The sequence below is a fragment of the Phyllobates terribilis genome, unplaced genomic scaffold (assembly GCF_046119375.1).
Source record: "Phyllobates terribilis strain yellow unplaced genomic scaffold, ASM4611937v1 Scaffold_4939__1_contigs__length_55744, whole genome shotgun sequence".
NCBI lineage: Eukaryota > Metazoa > Chordata > Amphibia > Anura > Dendrobatidae > Phyllobates > Phyllobates terribilis.
Genome location: NW_027367687.1, coordinates 31,666 through 47,054, shown reverse-complemented (window position 1 = coordinate 47,054; position 15,389 = coordinate 31,666). Strand labels below are relative to the sequence as shown.

The following is a 15,389-nucleotide window of genomic DNA, read 5'->3' as shown; positions in this document are numbered from 1 at the left end:
TGACGCGATGATTGATACAACGACTAGGCACGAAATGTTGAGCTTCATGGACGCATTCAGCGGTTATCACCAGATACAACTATACCCGAATGATCAGGAAAAAGCGTCATTCGTCACAATTGTGGGAACATACTGCTACCGGGTCATGCCCTTCAGAGTTAAAAACACTAGAGCAAATTATCAACGATGGGTCAATAAGATGTTCAGAGATCAGATCGGGGATACGATGGAAGTATATATTGACGACATGTTGGTCAAGTCTAAAAAGAAAGTCAACCACATCGAACATCTACAATAGTCGTTTGAAATGCTCAGAAGGTACTGCATGAGTTTGAACCCCGTAAAATTTCAGTATGGGGTCTCATCGGGTAAATTCCTGGGACATCTCGTGCACAAACGAGGAAAGCCCTAAACAGGTGAAGGAATAATTGACTTAAGAGCCCCAAGAAGCATTTACAAAAGCTTACATGAAAGATAGCGATACTTAACAAATTCATTTCGAAATCGGCGGACAAATGCAAACCTGTTTAAGACGTCTTGAAAAAGAACAAGTCATTCCAGTGGGGTAGTGAGCAAGAAATAGCCTTTTAGGAGCTTAAAACTACTTGTCCAACCCACACCTCCTAGCCAAACCTAAACCAGACGAACCCCCTACCTTTGTACCTTGCTGTATCTGAATCTTTGGTCCGCGCTGTGTTAGTCAGAGAGGAGGATGGTGTGCAATCACCAATTTACTACGTCAGTCTTTGCTTCCTACAGAAACCAGGTACTCGTTGTTGGAAAAATTGGTCTTAGCACTCGTCATGGCAGGAAGCAAGCTGAAGCCTTATTCTGAAACACAACCGATAGTGGTAAGGACCAATTATTCCCTTAAATCGGTAATGAGGAAGACTGAATTTAGAGGACACATGGAAAAATGGGTGATACATTTGAGCGGAATAAGAGATTAACTACGGACCTAGAACAATAGTAAAATCTCAATCCCTAGCAGACTTCGTGGAAGACTTTAGCCCGACGTTGGAACAAAATGTTGTGAGAGAAGCTTCCGACCTCATTCTCGACGAACCAGATGGACTATAGGAGTTGCATACTAAGGTGCATTGAATGTTAGGGGAAGGGGTCTGGGCGTCGTACTAAAATCTCCATGAGGGGACAACATAGCCCAGACTGTGAGATGTGAATGAGAAGCGACTAACAACGAGGCAGAATATGAAGCGCTTATTTTCATTTTGCATCTGGAAAAATACATCGGTGTTAAGAGCATAAAGGTCATTTGTGACTCCTTGCTCATAGTCAACCAAGTGCAAGGTTTGTTTACAAGGATGAGCGGATGGCGCCATATCTGGAGGTCACAAAGCAGATTGTGTCTGGATCCGTTGAGTTCAGCATACAACAAGTTCATAGGGAGTAGAACGCACAGGCCAATGCCTTAGCTAGCCTAGGATCGACCTTGAAACCCGAGGAGTTCAACTCCCGTGGTACCCAAAGTAGCAAGAAACGACACGGAAATGTTTGCCGTGTCGAGCCCTGACCAGGTTTTGATGACTCCATCTGGAACACGTTATATCATTCATAAAGCGGAACATCTTGTGCAGGTTAGGAGTACCTTCAGAGATAGTGTACCGCGGGAGTTTAACTCATGTCGAGCCCTGACCAGGTTCCGATGGCTCCATCCGGAACACATTATATTATTCATAAAGCGGAACATCTTGTGCAGGTTCAGAGTACCTTCAGAGATAGTGTGCGACAATGGCTTGCAATTCATCGGTCGAAAGACTCGTGACTTTTGCACCCGATGGAACATCGTTCTCGTCACGTCGACACCCAGATACCCGCATGCAAATGGACAAGCAGAATCCAACAATAAAATCATTATCAATAATCTAAAGAAGAGACTGGAGGGTGCTAAGGGAAAATGGGCAGAACATTTGCCATACGTTTTGTGGTCGGGTCGGACCACGCCCAAGAGTGCTTCGGGCCAGTCTCCCTTCTCTCTGGTCTATTGTTGCGAGGCGGTTGTCCCCGTCGAAATCCTGATCCCAATGGCGAGATATGGTCTTCAAATTCTAGAGCAAAATAGTGTTGAGTTGTCTCATAATATCGACACCATAGATGAACTGAGGGAGAAGGCTAGGAGTCGTATGGTTCTCTACTGGCAACAAGTGGCGAAGAGCTACAACGAGAACATCATGGTAAATGCTTTCAAATTTGGGGATAAGGTCCTGCGGAAGACATTCCAAAATACGACGAACCCCCGTGACGGAATGCTGGCTCCTCAATGGGAAGGCCCATACTGCATCACGGAAGTCGTTGGACAAAGGGGCATACAAGCTCTTCTCAATCGACGGCCAAGACGTTCCTCGAATTGGAACGCTGCACATTTAAATTTCTACCACTTTTAGTCCATTACGTGACAGGTACAAATATATAGTTTCTGAAGTGGACACCCGAATGTCATTTCACAAAAGAACAATTAACAGGCGTAGCGACAAGTCACCGCTTACGCATTTTCTATTTTCTTTTTCTCGTTTTTCAATAAAATAGGTACATGGAGCCCCCCCCCCCCCCCCCCCCCCCCCCGCATCAAGACACTAGTGGATCAACTCAAACACGAACAATGAGCTCACACACACACAACCGATCAGACACGAGGATGACATGTACAAATGCACGTCGTATCCAGCAAACCTTTATACCTGTTATAAGGCCGTACATTTTGCCTTTCTCTACCAAAACTACACATTAATCTCCCTTTGAGTAACATTACAAGTTGCGACGACTGACATTTATACATTCTTACTACAAGTTCTTTCACCCTCTTCGACAAGTAAAGAGCAGAACCGGCACACGAGGCCACGCTAGCCTTATACAAGCTGTAAGGTTAGTTTACAAGAAAAAAGTTTTATGCCCGTACAACAGAATAGGGTAACACACATTCCTCAATAATAATTTGTCGTGTGAAACACTCTCTCTCCCCTCTTTGATGAGCAATGAGCCAGCCCGACACGTCGATTTCCTCACACGTCATGCCGAGCGCAATACTCCTCAATTCAGGACATGTGGCATTGAACCAATCCCGACGTGTGGGTGGAAAAAGACGAGGAAAATGAATTGTAGTTTAGGAGTAAATGATGTGTTGATAAAACGAAGAGATTGGAATGCATACAATGTAAAGCGGTGTAGTTGTTTCATTAGTCCAATCAAATATAAAAGTCATTTGTAGTACATCTGATTCAGCAAGTCAATAACAATGCATAGAGTTAAGCGACAAACAACAAAATACTCGACGACACGATGGTCGTTAACCCACACATACGATACGTAACCCTCTATCTAACGGGCTGCCAAAACAAGTTCCACACCATTATATTGCATGCGACCCGATACAAGGGACGGGTCGCCAAAACCAATTGTCAAGGGAAGTACAAGGACAGTTCTTACAAAAACAACAGTCACAAAGCATAAGGAGAGAAGTAGAGAGGTGGTTCTTATCATGATCACTGATCCTTTCCGTCAAAGGCAAAGTCGCCTTGATTGCCAACATCATCAGTGCGGCCTGAGCTCTCAACATATGCTTTTTCTCCCAAGATGCCTAGTCCCTGGAGTATGTCATCGCGAGGACATCCCTGGGGATACTCTTTGTCAAATTCCTCTCGAGCTACATCCAGGTCTCATTCGGAGTGCTTACCGTCGGCGCGTTATTCCATCATTTCTAAGCGGGCTTTCAAGCCAAAATCGGCTCCCACGTCCCTTGCTACCTGGGCGTTGGGTCGCGAAGGCGAGCGACATCCTCCATTGGCTGGCGGATACGTTGACCTGATTCCTTTTGAGCTTGGGATGCTTTCGCCTTCAAACTGCTTAGCTCGTTGTTCAGTTCTGATGCTCTCTGGGCATCCTTGGCAACCTTCTCCTCCATTGTCGGGACCTTCGCCTCCGCCTTGGACACCTTGTACTTCATGTCGGTGAGGAAAACATCAACATCACGGAGTCTCGGACGAGCTTCCCTAATTGCCTGCCAAGACAAAAGCAAGTTGATCAGTGAAAGCAACTTGCTATGCGTTTAATTGATAAATAGAATGAGATTTACCGCATCAAAGGAGGCCAAGATCATCACCATAACTTGGTAGGTCTCGACATTCTTGTAAACATCCTGGAGGGGCTTCATCTTCTTGGCAGCGGGCGGAGGCAACATTGTGGGAGTGTTAAGCAAGGTCAGGTCAACAACAACGCTGGGTCCAGATCTGTTGCCCGAAGGGAATGAAGTCTTGGATGCTTCACCTTTGTTTTTGACTTTAAGCGCCATTAATTCTTTCAGCGATAGCCTGGAGGAGCTGCGTCCAGCCCTTGTGTTCGTTGCTAATTGAGAGTAGATAAAGGACGTCAAAACGGAATCAACATGCAAGAATCGACAGTTAAGAGAGGTAGGACTTACATTTCGATGGAGATGCCATTGATGTAGCCGATTCAGTAGGAAGGGCTTGAAGGGTGGTAGCGTTCTCGAAAGTCCAGAATGTCGAAGGTATGCACTCGATCGCCCGGATCACCTCCTCAAAGTCTTCAACCAATTCCTTAGCTTCTTTGGAATACACTGCAAAGAAACGACAGTAAGCAAATTAATCCGAGGGATCCAATAAATTGAAACGATGAACAAACGCTTACCTGATTCCCACCACTTCGTTTTCAAGAAAAGACTATCGCTTCCTAAACCTAAAGAGTCGATTTTGACGAAGAAAAACCTGTATCTCCAGCCACGGTCGTGCACATCCAATTTCTCAATCAAAGGCACCCGACCTGGGCGAGGCCTAAATAGGTATTGGCATGAGCTCGGGCTGATAGGGTTATATGTACTCAAACACTTCAAAAGAGAAGCCCAGTTCTAGATACCTTTTGTTCAAATGGTCAAAGATTTGAAGCAAATGCCAGCCATATGGCATGATCTGGCCCGGAGCTAGGTTCCAGAAAGTCATCGCATCCTACACCAACTAAGAGAAAGGGAAAGAGTGGCCGATGAGGAAGGGAAGTCATACAAGACCGTCCAACCCTCATAACAGGCACCCGCCCTCTCATCCTCGTCATGCAAGCACACAGTGGAGCTCTCGGGGAACCTCGTGTTGGCAAGAAGATCAGCTAGTTCGTCCTCGATAAAGACGTTAGTAACGGTGTCTACTTCTTTCAGATGGAACGTCGGAGCCATGGTAGACAACAGAGGGTCGGAAGAGAAAGGAACAAGAAGAGAGAGTGGAGTTTTCACAAAAAGCGCTAACCGAGAAGAGGGATGAAGAAAGTCAGACGAATCCTGCAGAACTGATGCGACCTCACATTAATAGGCGTAGACGCGGTAACTTAAGCGTATGGGCGGGACGAATCCTGGGCCGTACACGTGGATGGATCACAAGAAAAATCAACCGTCCACTTTTGCTTAATCGGCCCGTTACTTTTGGGAAAATTGTTGGGCTCCGATTTTGGGCGGCCCGGGATCAGCTTGTCTTCGGCTCAGTGAAGTGTTCAACGGACGCCCAAGCAGTTCCGAAAATGACGAGTTGTCGAGCATTGAATTTGTAGACGTTGGAGGAGAAACGGATGCGAGACCCCGAGATCTTCGCACATGATGACCTGGATACGGCGCACAAAATCTCCTTTGTATAAATACCATGCTGAAATCCTTGTAACACAGACAAGACTCTCGTTCTGAAAACTTAATACAATTTCGATTACTATTCCGATTTGTTCTTACTTTTTGCTACCAATTATCGTTTGTGATTGAACTGATCGTGAGTGGAAGTGAGTAAGATTGATTGCTCCCTTTATCAGGCAATTTAGACTCGTCGAGTTCTTTTTGCCCAAAACACTTTACAAATGTTAAGATCTTTTATTGCAACAAGACAACCAATTTTCTCATCAGATCAAAACATCTATGATTAACTAGCTTACATAACTCCAAAATTCTACATAATTTTTATTTATCTGATCTACTTGTCCATTGTTGGGACAATGAGAAGGATGTTTGTTTGGATGTTACTGACGTTTTCCCCTTCACGGGTGTAGGGGTTCCCGCTTTTGTTCCTGGGGTGGCTGTCTCTTCTTCTGTCGCTCAGAAAAGGAAGAAGTATGAGAATAAGTGCAGGGAGAATGGTTATAGTTTTATCGCATTTGCTTTCTCCACCTTTGGGAAATTAGAAAGTGATGCTATTGATTTTCTTATCAGGGTCACTCGAGTTGCTCAAAGCAACATTGTTAGTGCCAATGTGCGCTCTTTTATTTTTTATACATTAGGCTTTGCTGTGAATAAGAGTGTTGGAGCGCAGTTGATTGCTAGACTACCAACTAACTTTATGTAAGAATTATTCTTATACTCTATAAAGAATTAGATTATCTAATTAATTATTAAATTAAGGATGACTAAACCATATTTCCAAAACGTAAGTACTTGAATATCCTATAATTTGTAAGTTTATACTGCCGATGGAATAGTAACGTTATATCCTTATTCCACGATATATTTGCAAGTATTAACAAAAAATAACGATATATTTGCAAGTACATAAACAGGAGCAAATTGCTCGACCCGTCAAAAATTGTCTTTTTGGTGACTCGCGATCCAGAGCTAGCCACGTAGAACGAACCCGGTGACTCATCGGACTTTGACGAGAGAAAATGTAGGAAGAGGTTTCGATTACCAGTTTACCAGTGATGAAAATTTTGGTTCAGCGATGGCGGCGCGCTCTTCCAGAGACATCGCTTTGGCGGTGATAAATTCGCCTCGACGAAAATCGGCGTCTGCTATTGCTTTGTTCAACTTCTATGGCGGTTTCAGACCGAGATTTGCTTCTTCTTCTTCGTCCACGCCATCGCCGGAATCACCATCCTCTGGCAGCACTACTCGGAAGGTGAATCAAAAGACGGTTGATCGCTTATCCGCCGTTATCGACGCAGCCAACGATCGCAAGCTTCCGCCGGAGCTACGTGGCCAGCGAAACGCCATCAGGTGTCTCTCTATTTGCTGCAATTTATCTGCAATTTCACGGTTCTAGTGTCAATTTATCTGCAATTTATCTCCTGCTCTTAATCACGCTTCTTATGCGTTTTCTTTCCTTCCTTGTTCTGTTCTGGTGTAAGAGCTAAATTACTTCGATGTTATGTCCTATTTCGATCTTCACGTTTTGTTATCTGTGATTTTATTCATCTCATCACTTATAGATACAACCAATCCTAATTTGGAATTTCGTATGACGTTAATTTGCTGATGAATAGTTGAATACTAGAGTTGGTATATCAAACAATGGGCAGAAAATGACAGATGCTTATTTCTTGCATTATCTGTTTGCAAGAAACTTTCAACTATTCAATTTTTTGCTGCAAAACATGTAATATGATTTTGGAGCTCCTATAGAATAGGAGTTTAGGTTTTAGTCAAACCTGTATAGCATATGACTTGAACGTCCCCATTATGTGCAGGTCTGAAACGGATATAATCAATGTGGTAGAGCAAAGAATATGGAAATCCATGGAGGAAGGTGAGTTTGAGAACTTGGCAGGGAAAGGGAAGCCCCTGGATCTGAGAACTAACCCTCACGCAGACCCAGCTGAGGACACGTTATACAGAATACTGTCGAGGAACAGATGCGCACCGGAATGGGTGGAACTCAACAAGGAGATACGTACCACTGTTTCCGAATGGCGGTCAGCGTTGGAGAAAGCATGGACGAGTAAGTGTAATGGAGATGATGAGAAATGGATTGAGTGTTGTGAGGCATTGAAGGCTCAGATCAATGGTATTAACTATAAGGTTAGTGCTAATACAGTAGAGCTCTTGTTGATCATTCATAGATCTGGAATGGTAATTGTTAATGTGTGGTTATTGCTTTGGTAGGTCTTCCGGTATAATCTCATCGTGCCTTTTGGTCGCCAGATGTTGGGGCTCAAGTGGGAGAAAGAATTGGGTCGGCTGCAAGATCATAAGGAAATGTAGTCTCTGTTTCAGAATTAATCTTCGTAATCATAGGGGCTGAATATTTGAATCTACTCGCGGCATTTTGTATTTTGGCTCTTAACCTGCGATGGAATCTCATATTGGGATGAAAGAATCAGAGGTAATAATATGGATATTTGGAGGATTGTTTGGCAATTGAAAACACCAACAAAAATCAAGATTTTTACCTGGAGCCTATGCTCAGGTGCGCTACCTACAAAGGAAAAATTACACAACCGTCATATTACACAAGATGCTATTTGCAATAGATGTAAAGGGGAAGTAGAAGCCTCCAATCGGCGTGAGAAAGATTGTGTGTAAGCCTCTATCCATTTCCATAGAGCCTCCAAGGGGTGGGAGAAAAGATTGGGGGTAGGTCTCTATCCATTTCCGCCGAGCCTGGAGGCTCGAGATATGAGACTAAGGTATAAGCCTCTTTCCGTGTGGTAGAGCATCCATGTGACAAAAATAGGTGTAAGCCTCTATTCGAGACACATAGCCTCCATATCACAAAACAATCTCAGAAAAGGTGTAAGCCTTTGTACAAGCCACAGAGCCTCATCGAGAGGTGCATATACCTCTTATAGTGCCATAACACAGGGCAAGAGAGGAATAGAAAGCCCTTCATTGATGAGGCACAACAAAACCAACACACAATAGGAGGTAAGAATATATACTCTTCGCATATAGTAGGCTTCTAAAGAAAGTATCCCTAAAAAATCAAGGTTTTTCCAGGAGTACAACAGGACGAGCCTTACAAGCAAAATAGACCCTTTCGACGGGCACATGCATCATGGCCAAGATATTTGACAAGGATATGGTACGACTACACATCCGACTACATAGTCATCGTGATAAGCATTAGTAAAATATTCTAATATGGGTTAACACCAATAGACACTAGAGTATCGCAAACCTGTCAACTCGAGAAGAGTAGAACCAGCATCGCGAGAACCCCAGGATTGGGAATCAACTAAAAACGTGGGTATGTTGGCACACTACACGATAAAATATTCTACTCGTAACAGACGCACTGAAAGATCATTATCACATTGCAGGGATCTCTAGAAAAGCTAGCAGGCATGCGATAGAAACAAGGCACAACTACGGATTAAGCGGGTCATGACCAACATTTGAGTCACTACGTTTCCCATAGCGGAAATTGAAACTTTAAATATGAGTTGCATGGCCTCATAACACTTGCATGATTTATTTCTTTACAAAATTAGTCTTTTTTTTTAAGATTCATATCCTTCGTTTAGGCCATATAATTCCAGCAATGATATGGACAAAGCACATAGAAGTGTATTACCCATCACGCAACCCTCCTCATTTGTTGCCAATCTTTACCAAGTCGAAATGGTTAAAAAGTAAAGTTAAACAAGGACATATCATTGCTGGAATCATATTGGATTTTTTTTTTCAAATTAACCAGAGAAAGTAAAGTATTTATCAAATTAACCACTGTCTGAAATTATTTATGAAAATGACCAGAAGTGGTGTGAGGTGAAATAGAACCGCTGTTTCTAACAGCGGTTCTATACAATTTTTTTTTTAATTTATGCACATAAGCCGCTGTTACAAACAGTGACTTATGTGATTTAATTTTTTTTCTTTTTATAAAGTCAAGTTTTCTGAAAAAAAATGAACTTTCCTTTTTAACAGCGGAATTGCTCATAAGTCGCTGTTACAAACGACTTATGTACATAAATTGAAAAAAAAATGAAAATTATATAGAACTGCTGTTAGAAACATCAATTCTATAATAAAAACTAAAAACTAAAATAAAAATGCAAAGAACCTGTCCGAAGCAAGAACCGCTATTTCTAACAGCGGTTCTTTCTTCACCTCACTCTACTTTTGGTCATAGTTTGAGACACTGGTTATTTTCATAAATACTTTATTTTCTCTGGTTAATTTGAAAAAAAAATTCATCATATTGCCTTGGTAGCTGTTTTCTCAAAGTAATCAGTAGCTGTTTTCTCAATGATAGGAACCATCAGTAGCTGTTTTCTCAAATTAATTCTTGCATTTGGAATGATCACAAGCTTTCTCAGACTGGAGAGAAGTGACTCAAGTCTCAGTTCGTTCATAGATTTAAGTGCTTCATCATAGTTGGAGACAATATTAGACGTTAAGGCGACACCAACTCTATACTTTTCCGAGGCAACTTGGATCATTTGAAGAGCATGCAGAAAATATAAAACAACAAGTAAAAAAATTAAAAGGGAGGCCAAGTAACAAAACAAAAATACACGAGGCACACATATACGAATACTTACCTCAACAAGCAGCTGGTCACCCTTAATGTGCTCGAAAGTCAATGATCGAGACACGTAAGAAGGATGAGAAGGAGTAAGCCACAGTTCTCCAAGTCTTTTGTGTTATGAATATTTGTCGGGAACCACCTACCAGCTGACCTCATCGACCCAAACTTATTTTCATAACTGGGAGTCGTATTGCCCTCGGGAGCCACCATGATCTCTTTGTTCTTCTTTGGATTGACGTGTGTTGCTCCTCTTCAGTGGTGGAGACCCGCTTGGGACTGCCTTTGAATCCCTTCTCGAGCCACCGGGGCTCGGGGATCCCGAGGCAGGCGCAGGGTCGTGAGCGGTCTTGTGCGCCAAAGGAAATGGAGGGCTCGACCCCCCAGCTTCGTCCCCACCCTCAGGTGCATGGCCTCTCTCCCCGTCGTCAATGAGCACGATGGGATGTTGGCCTGCAATTTGCACTGAGATAGGCTTAGCATATGTAACCACATTCATGGAAGGAGCTTGAGGTGAAGGGCTCCCAATGTCATCAAGGTCCGAGCATCATGAAAGCAGTTTTCTCTGCACATAAGGAGTAACATTAGGCACGAGCACTAGGGTACATAAAAAGAAAGGAAAGAGTACGTGAGGTGAATCTAGAGAATAATGGGATGGGTCTCTACTTTTGGGAAGAGGCGGGATCAATCCTTTAAAGATTGGGAACTGCCTCGTCATTTCTCTATTAAAATTGGTCAGTCCCTTCTTAGGATGACTACAATAAATAGTACTTGTTTTACCGAGTTGTTATCTAGAATAAAATGAATCCCACTCGGTATCGTTCATGACTCATATCGAGCAGTCGAGATCGAATCTCGGGGGAGGTTGGATGAGCAATCTGGTTGTGAGCCATCCTTTCTCGTTAGAAGCATGATATAATGATGGAGAACCTTGATCATACAAGTGAATAAATCCTAGCTGGTGTGCCTAAGACTGAACAAGGCCTTAAAAAGGTGGGCAGAGGGTTTAAAGCCAGTTTGACTGCATTTTCCGCCGGAAGGAAGTACCATGGAACCGGAAAATAAGGGTGAAGTTGAGAAGGACTAAGGTTAACCTCGTGAAGAAGATCCTTCACAAACTTTGGTAGAGGTAGTCTAAACCTAGCTCGCAACACGTGGCAGTTTGTGGGGAAGAATTCACCGTAATCATCCACGTACTCCCCTGATTTGGTTGGAAGGGCAAGCATGGTTCCCTTTTGGAAAAGGTAGGACCGACGATCTCTTTCAGCTTCCTCATGTACATAATCATAGTACAGGGTTTGAGCATCCTATCTTCTCGCGAGCTAGAAGCCCCCTATCTCGTCTCTCAAGATGTAAACGGGAGGACATGCCTCCTAGAACCCGAGATCTTTTTCTTCTACTTCCTCTCACGAGTCTAGAGCATGGCTAGGCCCCACATCATCATGACTGAACATCTCTATATCTCGTGATAGATCGAGTGATAAAGATGATGAAGAAGAAGACTCTTCCCCTATCTCCAACTCTGAACTCCTCACACGAGAAGTACTATTCACTGCAAGAAGAGAAAGAAAAAAACAGATTAGTTTCTCAGGGTATAAGTGCAAACTCGCGAAGAGAAATCTAAATTCTGATACTTGAGTAGAACTATCATCGAGATAGGACAAACTTCTTGAGAATCCGGAAAACTTCAAGATGAATAAAGGAAAAGGAGCTTGCAGAGAAAGGGACGAGAAGGGTAAAAATAAATTTTTTTCCCTGTTTGAAGCCGAACTTTTTGGGATGTGTGCACACGTCCCCACACACACCCCAAAAAGTTAAATATTGATAACCAACATCTAGTATAGCCTATTCAGTGGTTGTTAGCATCGTTTATAGGAGATTTGGCATGATTGTAGATCATATTACTGTGATTCAGACCTCACAGAGCAAAAGTGTTATTCACGAGGATTACATGCATTCGAAGAAAAGACTGCCAAAGGGGAGAAGAGCGATCGCGCTCACAAGGATGCAACCGTGTAGGACTACAGAGTACTTGGCGCGACCACGCTCTAGGTGGGGCGACCACGCCATCGTTCGCCAGCCATAGTGGCGAAAACAACCAAGGCTCGACTGCGCCCGTGTCGGGCCGAGAACGCCGAGAAGCCTTTTATACCGAGATCCCTTTCGTCATTTTACCTACTTTCTAATGGAGCTTCGGTCTGGGCCTTTTTAGCATTAGTCTTCTAGTGTTTTAGGTTAATGAATAGGGCTGAGCTTTTCTTCCATCCCTAACCTAGTTTACACTTTTCTTAGTTTTACGTTGTTTAGCATTATGCAAGAGTAGCTCCATTTACTTTGTTCAACTTGTTGAAGCCAAGAGATGATTTGGTTGTAAGACTTCTATCTTGGTTCTTAATTATATTCTAGTTGTTTCATCTCTCTTGATCTTAATTGGTTATTGAATGTGATTTACTAATCTGGCCTGATCAACTAGGTAGATTAGATCTATTCATATTGATAGGTTCGGCTTGTCCGAGTTGGAAAGTCTTATCGTTAGGTAGCAAATAAATACATGACCTAGATGGGATTGTCATTGTAGGGAGAGTTGATTGTGTGTTAAATATCGACCTTGAGTCAATGGTACTACATGCACCTATCTATTCCTGAGTTCTTTGATGCTTAATTATTAAATCTTGATAGTTTCAGGGTTTAGTTAAGTAAGGGTTATTAGGACTAGTTGTACTACTAACTATATAAGAACAAGGATTAGGACAACTTTAGAATATAAGTATTAGGATGAACCCGACATTAATTAGAAGTGAATGATCAACCAATCACTCCGTTGTATTAATACTTGTTGAATATAGTGTTTTCCCATTATTATTTTTCAATCAATTGTTAGTTTAGTTGCAATCAATCATTTACCCTTTTTGGTTACTTTTAAGTTGATTAATTTAAGATTACAAGAATCAAATACCTAACTCCCTGTGGAGCCACTTTACTAAGGTACAATAGTTGATTAGGTTTTATTATTTTGACTGGGAAAACGACACCTCGTCAAATATGAATAAAGAAAAAGGAAGAGAAAGGATAAAGAGGCCAAGTGAAGAGTGGTGAAGGAATGTTCCTCCATTAAAGATGAGTTATACACCATTAGTGGTTCTTAAACAAGAAAAACGACAAAGAAATCAATGGAAAAACGTGAAAAAGGGTAAAGAAGGACTAACGCATATCTTGGGCATTAGGTCAAGAATAGAACAGTGAAAAGCATTACGAACTAGAAAGAAAATGGAAATAAAAAGATACAAAAGAGGAAAGATACTTATTTGACATGGTTGAATAATGAGAGAATTGAGCAACGTCTATACGATCGTAGGAAAAGGAGTTAGAAACGCTGCCAGTTTCCTCGAAGGGAGATGGGAAGGAAGAATATGGAGATTGATAAGAAAAGAGGTAAAAACTGAGGTACATAAAATGAAAAGGTATATATGGGAGGGAAGATGAAATGCCACTCTTCTCCAGCGCGACACATGGCCCAATCAAAGTATTTCCACCGCCATTTGGGAGATAATTCAAAATGTCCTCTTTACAATAAAAGTTAGAAAGGTATGGGCCAAGCGTTTATGAGACGCTCGAGGAAAGCATGACATCCCATTTCAAACGACCTTCTTGCGAGTCTTAATCCCAAATATATGCAATCTCTCGCGAGTCTTAGCACACGAGGGATAGAGGGGCTGGATTTTGGGCCCGATTCGCGTGTGGGCCATTTTCCACTTTGGATTAGCCTAGGATCAGATCTTTAGGCCCAAAGGATAATATCCCATAAGGATTAATGCTGGGAAAAAAAAGTAATTCCTTAATTTTGATTGGACGTCACCTAAAGAGGGAGAGTACCATTAGATACTACTATAAATAAAAATGGAAAGGAAGTACAAGGGACTTTACCACTATTCTTGTCCGTCGTAACAAGATTTTTCTCTATAACTGAATGATGTCAAACTATTTATTCCTTTTTGGGCATAAGTCAAAGTTCGCGAGTTTACTCTTCCTCTCGAGGAGAAACTTATTCTTAACCCTTCTCTCCTTATCACTAAATACAATCCTAAATACATTATTCCTTGGATTGTCTCTGACTTGAGCTTCAAAGAGCCAAATCCAGAGGAAAACATTCTTTGAGCTTGGTTTTACAGGTTCGCGAGGAGGAAAACATATCAAGCTGCCTGACATTATTCATCAAGATTATTGGGATCCATATCTCGAGATTTGAATCCCGAAGTAAAGGAGAAGTTGAGAGTCAAAACTAGTTCCTCGCGAGGTGTGTTGACTCTTGGACTTCAACAAAGGGATCTGTGCACAGCTCGATCCCATCCATCTTAGTTTAGGCCATGCGACTGGACTTGAGTAATGATATTTCCATGAGTATCACGGCAATTCAAATCATATGGGGTGGAATTTTTCGTTTTTCTGGGGATTAGGTCTATTTCTGTCATGGCTGGAAAAAACAATTTGAGATTTATGATTGTGGTTTATAATGCCATGAAACGTTGTAGACAAGAGTAGGAATAGGAGGTGATATCTGATTGGTCTTATTCATGAGAGTTGTTACATATATATTCCAAAGAGGATTATCTTGAGGCTAAGTTACAAGAAAAAATCAAGGTAACAATGAACCTAATCTTGACAAATATATTCTAGGATATTTACTCATTATAAATAGAAGACAATATACTTCAGGGTGGAGTTTTGGTGAGAAAGTTTATATAAGTGAGAAAAGAGAATAGATCTCGTCCGTCCGATTAGGTGAGAAGCAACGACTGAGATTATATCCCCCTCCGCGCTCGAGTGTCCAACACACTCCATTTCATACATTCACCTTCTCCCGTTATTGTCCAACACGATAGCTATAATCCCTACAAGGCTACGATTGATATGATTGATATCATGAGGATGGCTACTCTCAAGCAGTTCAAAACTTGCAAATCTCAAGGGACACTAATCTCTGCAACTCTGAGAAGGTACAAATCAGAAGGAGAATTCTCAAGAATTTCAATTGACTCCAAATTCTCAAATGATTCCACTTCTTGCTAACTCATTCTCGTTTTGTAGCACAATAGACAGTCGATTTTGGTGTAGCATCGCTGCATATAACCACCTCCCTTAACCGAGGTATGATTT

General features: G+C 42.1%; 1 protein-coding gene across 1 annotated transcript; it reads left to right on the top strand.

The window, feature by feature from the left end:
* Positions 1-5,580: 5,580 nt before the first annotated feature.
* Positions 5,581-7,969, top strand: LOC141249659 (uncharacterized). The gene is made up of 5 exons (XM_073669737.1): positions 5,581-5,640; positions 6,096-6,334; positions 6,815-6,985; positions 7,456-7,786; positions 7,871-7,969. The coding sequence occupies exons 1-5, from the start codon at positions 5,581-5,583 to the stop codon at positions 7,967-7,969; spliced, it is 900 nt and encodes a 299-aa protein (XP_073525838.1).
* Positions 7,970-15,389: the final 7,420 nt, after the last annotated feature.

What these genes read in the sequence shown, in the direction of transcription:
- LOC141249659 (XM_073669737.1), top strand. Translation starts at nt 5,581, where the DNA reads ATGCGAGACCCCGAGATCTTCGCACATGATGACCTGGATACGGCGCAC. An exon ending in AGACTACCAACTAACTTTAT is followed by an intron (nt 6,335 to 6,814) that starts GTAAGAATTATT and finishes TGGCGGTTTCAG; the next exon opens with ACCGAGATTTGCTTCTTCTT. An exon ending in GGCCAGCGAAACGCCATCAG is followed by an intron (nt 6,986 to 7,455) that starts GTGTCTCTCTAT and finishes CATTATGTGCAG; the next exon opens with GTCTGAAACGGATATAATCA.